Source organism: Oryza glaberrima, chromosome 12 (genome assembly GCF_000147395.1).
Source record: "Oryza glaberrima chromosome 12, OglaRS2, whole genome shotgun sequence".
NCBI classification, from domain to species: domain Eukaryota; kingdom Viridiplantae; phylum Streptophyta; class Magnoliopsida; order Poales; family Poaceae; genus Oryza; species Oryza glaberrima.
Genome location: NC_068337.1, coordinates 15342865 through 15356819, shown reverse-complemented (window position 1 = coordinate 15356819; position 13955 = coordinate 15342865). Strand labels below are relative to the sequence as shown.

Sequence of the window (13955 nt, the reverse complement as noted above, 5' to 3'; positions counted from 1 at the left end):
CAATTTATAGTGTCTGATCTGATATTGGAACACAACCATGCACTATACCAACCGGGAACTTTACATTTAATGGTGTCACAAAGAAAAATTTCAGATTTACAAGCTTTTCAAATTGAAATGGTAGATGATGCAGGAATTGGACCAAAAGCGGCACATGAGTTGGTTAGTCGCCAAGTTGGCGTATCACTCAATCTTAGCTACACCCTCCGAGACCACAAGAACTATTTGCGGACCAACAGCGGGAGATGGCATATGGCCAAGCAGGTAGCATCCTTAAGTATTTTCAAGACAAAATTGCCGATAGCCCATCATTCCAATATGCATTGCAAATGGATTGTGAAGAATAAATAGCTAACATATTATGGGTTGATGCTAAAATGATCATAGATTACACACGTTTTGGTGATGTTGTTAGTTTTGATACTACTTTTGGAACAAACAACGAGAGTAGGCCTTTTGATGTCTTTGTGGGATTCAATCACTTTAGAGAAACTGTAATTTTTGGTGCTGCTCTCATGTATGATGAGACATTTTAGTCCTTCAAATGGTTGTTTGAGACTTTTCTAAAAGCTCATAATGGACCTTCCCATTACGCAGAATGCTATCAAACATTTAGGTGGAGAGAAGAATGAGGAGAACAATGAAGACACAAGTATATTGTCAGATTTTAGTGCATGCATGTATGAGGACGAAGATATGGTAGAATTTGACATCATGAGGGCAAAGGTGGGTCAATTTGTTAAAAAAACAAAGGTTTTGAGGGGGTATACATGAATCTTAAAATGGATAGAAAGAAGGGCAATTTATAGTGTCTGATCTGATATTGGAACACAACCATGCACTATACCAACCGGGAACTTTACATTTAATGGTGTCACAAAGAAAAATTTCAGATTTACAAGCTTTTCAAATTGAAATGGTAGATGATGCAGGAATTGGACCAAAAGCGGCACATGAGTTGGTTAGTCGCCAAGTTGGCGTATCACTCAATCTTAGCTACACCCTCCGAGACCACAAGAACTATTTGCGGGCCAACATCGGGAGATGGCATATGGCCAAGCAGGTAGCATCCTTAAGTATTTTCAAGACAAAATTGCCGATAGCCCATCATTCCAATATGCGTTGCAAATGGATTGTGAAGAAAAAATAGCTAACATATTATGGGTTAATGCTAAAATGATCACAGATTACACACGTTTTGGTGATGTTGTTAGTTTTGATACTACTTTTGGAACAAACAACGAGAGTAGGCCTTTTGGTGTCTTTGTGGGATTCAATCACTTTAGAGAAACTGTAATTTTTGGTGCTGCTCTCATGTATGATGAGACATTTTAGTCCTTCAAATGGTTGTTTGAGACTTTTCTAAAAGCTCATAATGGACCTTCCCATTACGCAGAATGCTATCAAACATTTAGGTGGAGAGAAGAATGAGGAGAACAATGAAGACACAAGTATTTTGTCAGATTTTAGTGCATGCATGTATGAGTACGAAGATATGGTAGAATTTGACATCATGAGGGCAAAGGTGAGCTAGCAAACCTGGTTGGGTAGTATATACAAGTTGAAAGAAAAATGGGCCGAATGCTATATGAAAGATGTCTTCACATTTGGAATGAGAACTACACAATTGAGTGGAAGTCTAAATAATGACTTGAAAAACCATTTTAAATCCAATTTTGATATCATCTGGTTCTTTAAGCATTTTGAAAGGGTGGTGCAAGGAAAAAATGAATACTGAACTGAATTCAAAATTTGAATCAAGAAAATAGTTGCCTAAAATCTGCATGCGGAGGCCACCACCTATGTTGGTGCAAGCTAGCAAGCTGTACACACCTATTATATTTGAAGCTTTTCAAGGTGACAAATGAATATCTAGTAGGAGATTTCACCTATGAGGAGGAATACAAAGTTATCAATGATCCTTTGAAGCAAACAATTGAATGCAGCTGCAGGCAATTCGATAGAATTGGCTATTGTATGGCCATGCTCTGAAAGTTCTTGTTTTGATGCATATAAAGTCACTACCGATACATTACGTGCTGAAGCAATGGACATGAGAAGTGGAACTATACAAGACAACCATGGAAGAAATATAATCAAAAATCCAAACATGGATACTATGCTTCGCTACAGATTTATGTCCCACAAATTTCTCAATTTAGCACATCGAGCAGCCAACTTTGCAGAGTGCACCATGTTGGTAGACTGTGCACTTGACATCCTTGGTAAGCAAATTGAAGACCAAATCAGTGCATATACAAGCATATTACCACCTTTTATAAAGGTTTATTTGGTCCTCCCGATGATTCCGGTTTACAACTTGATGAAAATAAATTGTTGACATTCCTCAAGTATCTCAATTGGAGAATGAAGATTTAACACAAGAATTTACTGAGGATCAAATTAAAAAGGCAATTTTCCAAAATGGAACATAACAAGGCTCCGGGTCCTGATGGATTTCTAGCTGAGTTTTACCAAGTTTTTTGGAATGTTATTAAATCTGATTTGTTAGATCTTTTTATTTAGTTTCATAATGGTACTTTGCCTTTATTCTCTCTTAATTTTGGTACTATCATTCTTTTGCCTAAGTGTATGGAGGCCATGAAAATCCAGCAATATAGGCCTATCTGCTTACTTAATGTTAGCTTTAAAATTTTTACCAAAGTTGCTACTAATAGAATTATTGGAGTGGCTCAAAAGGTAATTAGCCCTACTCAAACCGCTTTTATTCCTGGGAGAAATATTATGGAAGGGGTTGTTATTCTTCATGAGAATAAAAGGGTGTAATCTCTAAGATTGATTTTGAGAAAGCGTACGACAAGGTTAAATGGTCTTTTGTTCAACAGACATTGAGGTTGAAAGGCTTTTCACCTAAATGGTGTCAATGGATAGCTTCTTTCATTCAAGGTGGTCATGTTGGTATTAAAGTAAATGATCAAGTTGGAAATAACTTCCAAACCTATAAAGGGCGTAGGCAAGGAGATCCTCTGTCTCCGATTCTTTTTAATATCGTGGCTGATATGCTAGCTTTACTAATTAAGAGGGCTAAAGATGCTGGTCTGTTAAGTGGGGTAATACCTCATTTAGTGGATGATGGTTTATCTATTTTGCAATATGCTGATGATACCATCATATTTTTGGAGCATGATTTACGAGAATCCAAGAATTTGAAATTGATTTTATCGGTGTTTGAAAAGTTATCTGGCTTGAAAATAAATTTTCACAAAAGTGAATTATTTTGTTTTGGTCAAGCAAAGGAATATAATGATCAATATTCTAATATATTTGGCTGCAAGCTAGGTTCTTTTCATGTTAAGTATCTCGGTATTCCAATGCATTTTAGAAAGCTTGGCAATAAAGATTGGAAGATTATCGAACAAAGGATTGAGAAGAAACTTAGTAGTTGGAAAGGTAAACATATGTCTGTGGGGGGAAGATTGGTTTTGATTAATTCTGTTCTATTAAGTTTGGCTATGTTTATGATATCTTTTTTTTAGATTCCAAAGGGAGTTCTTAAAAAAAATTGATTATTATAGATCATGTTTCTTTTGGCAAGGTGATGATCATAAGAAAAAAATATAGTCTAGCAAAATGGGACATAATTTGTCAACCCAAAGACCAAGGGGGTTTAGGTGTTCATAATTCGGAGTTCCAAAATAAATGTCTTTTGAGTAAATGGTTGTTCAAGTTAATAAATGAGCAAGGGGTTTGGTAGGACTTATTGAAAAGGAAGTATCTCTCTGACCATTCTATAACTCAAGTTGATAGGAAACCAGGGGATTCTCATTTCTGGTCTGGTCTCATGAAAGTTAAAAATACTTTCTTGAATATAGGTTCCTGGATTGTGAATAATGGGGAACAAACTAGATTTTGGGAAGATAAATGGATAGGTAACGTGGCTTTTAAAGATAAGTATATGTCTCTATAAGCCATTGTTCGAAGGAAGAATTCTTCAATTGCTAATGTTATGTGATTTGTTCCGTTGAATGTTTCTTTTAGGAGAGCTTTGGTTGGTCAGAATTCAGCAAATTGGCATAACTTGTGTGCTTCTATTGTGCATATTCAGTTGAGTCAACTGAATGATTGTTTTAGATGGAATTATCATCAAAATGGTCAATTTACTGTTCGGACAATGTATTTAGCCTTAATAAACAATAATTATATTGAGAGAAACAAGATTATTTGGAAACTTAGGATGCCTCTTAAGATCAAGATCTTCATGTGGTACTTGCTTAAAGAGGTTGTATTAACTAAAGATAATTTGGCATGAGGAATTGGAGTGGTAGCTTGAGATGTTTCTGTATGAAAAATGAAACTATTCAATATCTTTTTGTGGAGTGTCATTATGCAAAGTTTTTATGGAGAGCAATTCAGTTTTCTTTTGGTCTTTACCTTCCTCATGGTATATCTCATATTTTTGATAATTGGCTTTTGGGGGTGGACAAAAAAAGAAGAAAACTTGTTCTCATAGGAGCATCTGCTATATGTTGGGCTTTATGGTTGAGTAGGAATGATGTCATTTTTGACAAGTCATCATCTATTTCATATATGCAGATAGTTTTCAGGGCAACACATTGGCTCCGGTCTTGGGCACAACTACAAAAGTGTGAGGAAGATAGTGAGCTTTTAAAGGCTGCATGTCGTATTCTTGAGACAACGGTTATGCAACTTTTTGTCAATTTTGGATGGAGGTTCACAAACAGAATTCAATAATTGTGTACTCTTTATCTTGGGTTGGCAGTCTTTAGGTTGTTTCTTCTTGATGGTTGGTTTCATCTTTTAAGTTTCTTTGAACTTCACTCATTTTGAGTGTGAGATTGTAATAATTGGCTGTAGCTCTTTGAGCAAAGGCCGGGATGCTCTATTCCATTATCTAAAAACATATACAGCATTTCCAGGGATCCATATACGGTTCAGACAGATGTTAGTCCACCAAATGACTTGTTGAGTAATGCACGTCTAAAGAAAAAGGAGGTCAAAACAAGAAGTTCAAAACCAGAAGGCCAGGAAAAAGAGACCAAAAAGAAAGAAAAATCAAAACAAAAAAAATCAGTGGTACTTTGCTGCCTGAAGAACAATTATGTTTCCAGTGTTATCATTCTGTCCATTCTTTCTCTGAACCCTCCAATTTTCTTTAACTGCAAGATACAAGAGGTTAGGGAAGAGGCAGGAGGTGCATAAGAACAACTTGCAGATGATAGTGCTCCTAGGGATAAATGGAAGGAGCTTGAAGATTACAAGGCCATGTAGAAACACTCAGCCATCACATATGTTCAATGCAGCGACAGCAACAGCAACGGCAACACAGGTGATATTCTTTTGCTATACTTAATCAATCCCTTTTGCCATACCAAATTGACAAACACATCCAATATCAATTCATATCATTTCTCAATCAGTTTTGAGTCACATTGTGGATTCACATCAATTACTATGATTTCTCAATCTCACTCTTGGCTTCTCACACTACTACATGATAGATTTTCCTGGACACCACCCCTTTTGTTTCCATGCGGTCCTTAAGTGAAACCGCACGGGAAAATAGTGGGACCAGCGCCAGATTATCACCCGCACGGGAAAATGCATTTTCCCATGCGGGTGTCTTAATCAGACTGCACGGGATAATCCTCATTATCCTGTGTGGTTGATTTAAGAGGACCGCACGAAAAAAATCGATTTTTGCGTGCGGGCTTTTTAAGTGGACCGCATGGGAATATAGCTCCCTCATTTCCCTCCCACCCACTTCAAATTTTTGACATATCCTCTCTCTTCTTGTTTCCCCTTTATTCTACCTCAACCACTCCTCTCTCTCTCTACCTTATCTCTATTATCCCCCTCCTCCTCCTCCTCCCCTCTTCTGTCAGCGGGCGTCGGCGGCAGCCCCTTCCGCATGCGTGGCAAGGCGGCGAGCAGCGAGCGGGCGGCCGTTCCTGCATGGCGAGGAGGGGCGGCGCGGCGGGCAGAGGCGGCGCGTGCGGCAGCCGTCCCAGCACGGCGAAGAGGCGCAGAGTAGGCGGTGCAGCGGCCTCCTCCACGGGGTAGGCGGCGCAGAGGCGGCGCGGCGGCCACTGCCCCCCGCCCTGATCCGGCGGCGGTGGCGGCGGGGTGATCGGATCTAGGTTGAGGGTTTCCTTTTTTTGAAATTTTATTTTTTTTGGATTTTTATTTTCCCGTGCGGGCGACATAAGCACCCGCACGCGAAAATCCGATTTTTGCGTGCAGGTGCGCCACCCGCATGAGAAAATCGCGATTTTCCTAGACGACCTGTTGACTGGCGAATCTACTGCATGTAAAAATCAAAACAACCGCAGGCAAAAATAGCTATCGTAGTAGTGTCATTTCTCAAGCTGCTGCCGTTGCACTCCTACAGACGCCCATGGTGGTGGTGGCCGCCCTTCCTCCAGAGGTGGTGTGGGCTTGGCAGAAGCGGCCCTCCCTCCCGTGGTGGCATCGCAATGGCCCGTGGTGGTGGTCTCGAACCAGGAGGCGTGGAGGCCGACGTCGTCGACGCAGACGGCATACCTCGACATCCATGGAGGGGCAGCGGAGCTCTCGCACGGGGAGGACGCTGGACCGAGGGTAGGCGAGAGCGTCACGGCGGAGGGGACCTACTCCACCCGCCGCCAGCGCCAGTGGATAGGAGGTGATGAGCGGCGGCGGGAGGTGGTCAGCGAAGGACTCGCCGCCGAAGGAGCCAAGGAGGTGGTGGAAGGACTTTATTTTCTCACGTACACGTGTCCCACACAAATCTCAAAGCAGTCTTCTTCCACCTCCGGCTTTACTTCTCCCTAATTTCTCTCCGTCCCCACGTTCCTACCTCACTTTTCCCAGCTGGAGCCTCTGCTTCCTCCTTGCCACAATAGTACCGGAATACGGCACAGCAAGATTGCAAGACCATGCGAGATTACATGCCCCAGATGATCAGCGCCATGGCCGGCATGGGAGCTCCGGGCTCGGAAGGGCAGGCGGCAGGCCGCATGCGCGGCAACGACTCCCAATAGGCCATGGATCCATGGAGCTAGCTGCTGCTACGCAGCGACCAACCAATCAAAAATTAGACCGTCGATTGGGTCATCGGGAGGACAAGGATGATGGGGTGTGGAGAGGAAGAAATTTTGGACAAGCTCACTGCTGCCCATGCACCTTGAATCTCCAGCTGGAATGTAGTGAGGAAGGAAGATGGGGACTAGGGAGTGGGGAGGATAGAGGAGAACCAATTTTGTCTTGAGGTAGAAGAACACTGCTTTGAGATTCACTCAGAAAACACGTGTCTAGTGAGAAACCAAGTCCTTCCCATAAGCAAAAGGACTGAAGTCCTACATAATTTTCTTCCACGAGCGACCTTTTCTAGTACTTTATTTTCGCTGGTCTGTTTTTCCCCTCTGCAACTGGCAAGTGGCAACTGGGCCGAACGCTGGACATATCGCTACTGGGCCGGAGGACGAAGAAAAAGGAAATCACACCGTCAGATTCGGATGGACGCAGATGAAGCGAACTAACGTCCCTCTAACGTAGATGAAATTACCGATTCCTCATCCCACCGAGCGAGCGCGAGAACCCCTGGGCCCTGGCAGTAACAACACTGCCTCGAGCGCTATCCCCGTGCACTGAGCAATGACACCAGATGACGCGCCTCCTCGTGCATTGAATACCAGTGCGCACAATCTCCCCTATGTAGTGTTCACAGGTCGACGGTCATCTCTTCCGCTGTCGCGTGAAGGCTTGGTCTCGGGGAAGGTCATGCCTGCCCTCGAGCATGGAGACTGCAGAGCGATGTGACATTGCTACGGGAGAGGGGCCTAGGGTTTCACGAGAGCGTGTGCTGGTGTACAACGCCGTAGAAGTGGCCAGATCAGAAGCTAGCCGGACGTGGTGGAGTTGGTACTGTATCTCGGCCAATGTTCGCCTAAACGGCCGCCTAGCCCGTCTAGACGGTGATTAATCGCTAGTCGACGAAAATTTGTCCAGTTTACACCCTAGGCAGTGAATTAGTCGATTTACCGCCTAGACGGTTCTAGTCGGTCCTAGGCGGCCTGGACGGCCTGGACAGGATGGTGCCTGAGCGCAATTAGACAACGGGACAGTGCGTCTAGGCGGCGACTAGGTGATAGAAATCAAAATTTGGGCGTGATAAAATTTAGAAGCGCCACGCAGGACCGACTCGGTATAGAAGGGGATTTAAGTTGCCTTATTTGAGGGCCTGGAGAGAGAGCGCAATCCCTGCCTACCCCTTTTTCACACCACCACGAGCGACGGCTCCGTCGCCGCGCCCATCGATCTTCCACCGCGCCGCTACGTTCTTCCCTCTCCTCCTCTGCTGCTCCACGTTCTTCCCCCTCCTCTGCTGCTCCTGCTCTCCATCTCATCCTTCATCCTTGCCGTCAATGGAAGGTGGCAAACACACCGATTGAAGCAGTCAAGCACCAAACCACTCAAGCAGCCTACGCCAACCCTAGATCAGGCCATCAGGGGATCAGACTCCCCTCCACCACCTCACCTCCTCTGTTCTTCCAGTTCTAGATAAATTTTTCTTCCTCTCTCCTAGCTCCAGCCCCTCAGATCTATAAAGTTATGATTTATGAATTATGATGTGCATGTACAGTGGCAATACTGATGTGTTCGCTATCCCTATAGATTTGTACTAAACCCAATGCTTCGTGTGTAGTGTCAGTGCGTTGTATGGACTTGATGATTTCTGAACTTAACTATGATTTATGCTATTTGCCTAAATGCCTATATTTACCGAGTACCGAATGTCTAGAATCAGTATTTTTGTGTGAAAGAAATAGAAAAAACGTCTAATTCGCCTAATCCGTCTAGTCGCCGCCTAATCAGCCTAGTCGCTAGTCAGTAGGTGGCCGTCCGACTAGTGTTTAGCGACTAGGTGAACACTGATCTCGGCCGCTCCGTTTCCTTGCCTGTCGGCCATCGTTTCACTCCTCAATGGCTCAAATGGAAGGTTGTGGCTGTTGTTGATTCGGATCGTGACAATGGAGGAAGCCTCGAGGGGGCTAGCGAGGTAATGGTCCATTTGTTGATTCCATCTCTAGATTTGGCCGTCCACAGTGTTTCACATTGCCACGGCCTCCACCATTCGTTGAGCTTTTCATCACCAACCTCCATCACCGCCGGCTGCTGGCCTGTAAGAGCATCCTCAGGAGATACGCTAGCCGGTACTCCGTCCCTAATTTGGCGCATAGGAGCGAAAAAAGCACCTCCAGCAGATGCGCCATCCAGTCATCCACAAGTAGCGGATGCGCCAAACACGGAGAGAGAAAGGCCAGATGTAGCATGTCTCTCTCCTCATGCCATATCACAACAATCACGCTCCCGCCCTCGTCGTCGCCGGCCCGTTTTTTATTTTTTTACAGCGGAGGGTGGAGAGGGAGGGTGTAGCCGTGGAGAGAGGGTGGAGAGGTAGAGGCATATCATATTTGGAAGGAGAGCGCCGCCAGCGGCAGCCCTGCGCCCTCCGCGCGCACGTCTGCGCTCGGCTGCCGCCCACCGCCTGCCACCACCACCCAACCGCGCCCCTCTCTGCCGCTCCTCGTACGGTCGCCCGCCGCCTCTGCCCATCCGTGCGCTGCCGGCCGGCTGCCCCATATCCCCTGCAGAAAAGAGTTCTGAGGCGAGAAGAGAAGGTGACTAAATTAGGGTTTGGTGGAGGGTGGAGAGAGGTGAAGCAGGTGGAGGGGGAGAGAGAGATCGGTGGCCACGAGAGGGGATTGGGGGGAGAGATCGGGTGTGGAAGGAGACAGTTCAAATTTGTGGCAATGTGTGGCAATAAAAATGTTAGTTATTCTAACTTCCAAATTTCCTCAGGTCACAATGGGTAGACACCGAAAGAACGGGGGCCTCAATTGCGTACGTAAACCCAATGATGGTTTGCGAGACGGCCCACACTGTGCAGATATCGGAGAATAGTGCGGTACTAAAGAATAAGATCCGGTATCCGGTACTAAAGAATAAGACAGACGAGGAGAAAAAAAATTACGTCGAACGTCTGCATAAGAGAAAGATGGCCGAGGTGGGAAATTACTTGGCCCACTCAATGCTCACGCACTCGGACAAACGAGTCATCATGGTCCCCTACCACTTTGGGTAAGCAACTTCCACATCGTTTCGTTCACATATTAATCGAACGGACCAAACCGTCGTAGTTCTTGATCCGGCAGACTATGACAAGCAGGCGTAGATGGAGTTCCTATGCTTGCTGAACTTGTAAGTTCGAAACAAACCCCCAACATTCCGTACAGAGCAATTGTAATATGTAGAGTTAGCTTAATTAATTAATTTATCTTTGTAGAGCACACGGCCATTATAGGAAACTTGGTAGGTTCGTAAAGAATCTAGGTAGAGACAAACTCTACATATATAAGGGGACGCTGGCCGGTATGTCAGCATTTATTCGGTATGTATATCATGATTGCCACTTCTTACTACTAACGTGTCCACTATTCTTATGCACTGTTACAAGCAATCGAGCTTGTCGAACCTATGCGGATATTACGTGTGCGAGATACTCAGGATATGTGGGAGATACAGAACTGAGTTTACAGATGTAAGTCCTCATGCTCCTTAGATATTGCAAATATTTCATTTATGTTGATTGTAACACAAATCATTTGTCTTTTACTTTCCATAGCTCCCGAGCAGCTTATAACGCAAGCCGGTTCGATCAGAAAATGCTTATCAACTTATGCACGGACTTGTGCCGGTTCATTCGTCGCGACATATGTAACCATCTAGGAGAGTTCCACGATCCTCATAGCGAACTTGCTAGGGACCCCAAATTCAATAACCTAAGGGAGTGGGAGAGGGAATATGCTGTGGACTAGAAGGTTTATTTGTCGCGGGGGAAACTTGTAATATTACAAACACTATACATTCTATGTAATTTGATGTTTATAATTGAGCTCGGTCAAATTTCGGCTAATTTTGCATCTTTTATCCCGTGCGGTCGGTATAATTTGATCGTACGAGATAATAGATTATCCCGAGCGGTCGTCCTTATTGCACCGCACGGGATAATCGATTATCCCGTGCGGTCCGTATAACGTGACCGCGGCCCGCCCACACGCGAAAATATCCATTTTCCCATAAGCGGCGCTGCAGGTGGGCCGAGCCACCGCACGGGATAATAGATCCAACCGCCCGGAAAAATAGTGTCTGTAGTAGTGAACTAACCCAACAAATCAACATAGTTGTCCATAAATTCACCAAGCAAGAAAAATCATAGCAACATAAATAAAATAAACATAAAAGCACAGCAAATAGTATATAGCAATGTAAATCAAGTTTCTACTCTATTCCAATTATCTTTTCTCTGCTCTTCTCTAGTCTCTACTCTACTAAGCAATTTTTGATGTACTTGTTCAGCAATAAGTTGGTAAATATTTTAAATAGAGGTAGTAGTAAATTTGATTTTAGAAGCAATTTTAAATCGAATTCGTAAGTAACTTACTGCTTTCTGACTTCGAGTAGCTGATACGTGGCCTACATGAGTAATGAGTCCACATGTTAGCGTATCACGTATAAGAACAGGAGTCTCATCACTCGTTAGGAGTCTAATCACTCTGGTCCACCCATCCAAACAAAAGACTAGACGATCATTTTTTCCACCCCCTAATTAATTCTCCCAACATGGTGATAGCACTCTTTGAGCACCTTACAATTTCCACTTCTTTTCATAGTGGAGTAAGTCTCTTTTTTTAAAAAAAAGCGTTGGCTTCGACGAAACTTCGACAACGCGTTCTAGCCTTCTTCCACGATGATACGGCACGGATCATTTACGCGCCAAAATCGTCTTATATAATTAAGCCGACTCCACGGCGCCACACAGAAGCTACAGATCGACCAACGGTAAACAAGGCACAAACACAACAGCCACCGTTACAAAGAGCTAGCTAGCTTGGTTAGTTAGGCGAGTAGTGGCTGCAGTGCCCTGCGCAGGCATGGCGTTATCTGTGGAGAAGTGGGTAGGTTTCGGGTCAGCCATGGCTGGCGTCGGCTTGCTTTGGTCCCGAATGCCGGAGCACGTCCATGAGGAGGCTAGGCACATCATCGGTAGCTTGGTCCCCATGGTGATGTCCTACTTTAACCCCTACGAGCAGATCACCGTGTCCGAGTACGGCGAAGAGCGGTTCCGGCGGAACAAGATGTTCGACGCCGTCTCCACCTACCTGATCAGCGCGTGCTTGGAGAGCGCAAGCAAGCTCAAAGCCGAGCTGGGGGGCAACAACAGTAGCGACGACCCGCGTGTGATTCTAGACGAGAACCAGGAGGTCGTCGACTGCTTCGAGGGTGCCCGCATGTGGTGGAAGCTGTGCCCCAAGGTCTCCAAGAACAGGGGGGGCACCATCATTAGCATGATGCCCGGGGACACGGACGAGCCGCGGTGCTACAGGCTGGTGTTCCACAAGCGCCACCGCCAGCTCGTGCTAAAGACCTACCTGCCCGGCATCATCCGGCAGTGGCGCGAGCTAACCGCCAAGGACCGGCAGATGCTGCTGTTCACCAACCACTCCAAACAAGGGGAGAACATGTGGACCAGTGTCCCATACAATCCCCCGGCGACGTTCAACATGCTCGCCATGAACCATGCCAAGAAGGTTGAGATCATGGACGATCTCAGGGCGTTCCAGAAGGGGAAGGGGTACCACTCCAAGGTCGGCAAGGCGTGGAAGCGGGGCTACCTTCTACACGGGCCACCGGGCACGGGCAAGACCACCATGATCGGGGCTATGGCCAAATTCCTCGACTACGATGTCTACGACCTCGACTTAACATCCGTCCAAAACAATGCCGACCTGCGGAAGCTCTTCCTTGATACGACCGACAAATCCATCATCGTTATTGAGGACATCGACGCGATCGAGGTCGAGCTCACAACCAACCGCAGTGGCAAGAAGGCAGCCAACGGCGACGACAAACATGTGGTGATAGAGGTGTCCAACAAGAATCACGACAAAAGAAAAGTGACACTGTCGGGGCTGCTCAACTTCATCGACGGGCTGTGGTCGGCGTGCGGCAGTGAACGAATCTTCGTGTTTACAACGAACCACGTTGACCACCTCGACCCGGCGCTGACCCGGCGTGGAAGGATGGATATGGACATCGAGATGTCCTACTGCCAGTTCGAGGCCTTCAAGATGCTCGCCAAGAACTACCTAAACATCACCGAGCACTCACTATTCAGTGAAATTGAGGGACTGCTGAGCGAGACCAACACCACTCCGGCAGACGTGGCCGATAAACTCATGCCGAGGAACGGTGAAATCGGTCCACTGCTCGACGAGATCGACGAGGAACCGGTCGATCGTGATAGCATCATGCTGCGCTACAACCGGAAGAGACATGCTGACGAACGCTTGGAAAGTTTAGTGGAAACACTGATCATGAAGAGGGCCAAGATGAATTCCGCAACAACTCCTATGGAAGAGGCCAAAGAGGAACAACCTAACGCAGAAGAAAGCTAGACAAGGGCCCCGGTCGGATATATATGTCATATGGTGACTGGTCTTTTGTGTGTGGTGGGAAATTGTCAGCTAGGCTAGCTCCTTTTTGTGTTTTGCTATTTTACCTGATTTTCGTGTTTGTTTAGTCACTTACGCTTGCATAAGTCATACCCTAAAATGACACAATATACAAATGTTTAGCACAGAAAAATAACAACGATATGTGTGGACGTGCCAGTGTAACTAAGTACACAAAATAAACAAAACACATCGGGAACATGTGCTTTATTAATCTCAAGGATCATAATTACAAATTCCCAAGGTAATATGTATGTATGTATGTATGTGCGCTTTATAGCCTGTCGTTGGATAGATCTGAACTTGAAGAAGTGGTCCTGAAAGTCTCGAAAGTCTTTCAGTTAATTACCTCCGCAGGTCTAGGTCTACATAACACCTCCGATTAAGCTGCTTGTCATGTGAAGCACGAGGAGAAGATTG

At 45.3% G+C, this 13955-nt stretch overlaps 1 protein-coding gene across 1 annotated transcript; it reads left to right on the top strand.

Annotated features, from left to right (window-relative positions):
• Positions 1 to 11857: 11857 nt before the first annotated feature.
• Positions 11858 to 13749, top strand: LOC127757605 (AAA-ATPase At5g40000-like). Its single transcript, XM_052283153.1, has one exon. The coding sequence runs from the start codon at positions 11955 to 11957 to the stop codon at positions 13476 to 13478; it is 1524 nt and encodes a 507-aa protein (XP_052139113.1). The 5' UTR covers positions 11858 to 11954; the 3' UTR covers positions 13479 to 13749.
• The last annotated feature ends 206 nt before the right edge of the window (positions 13750 to 13955 follow it).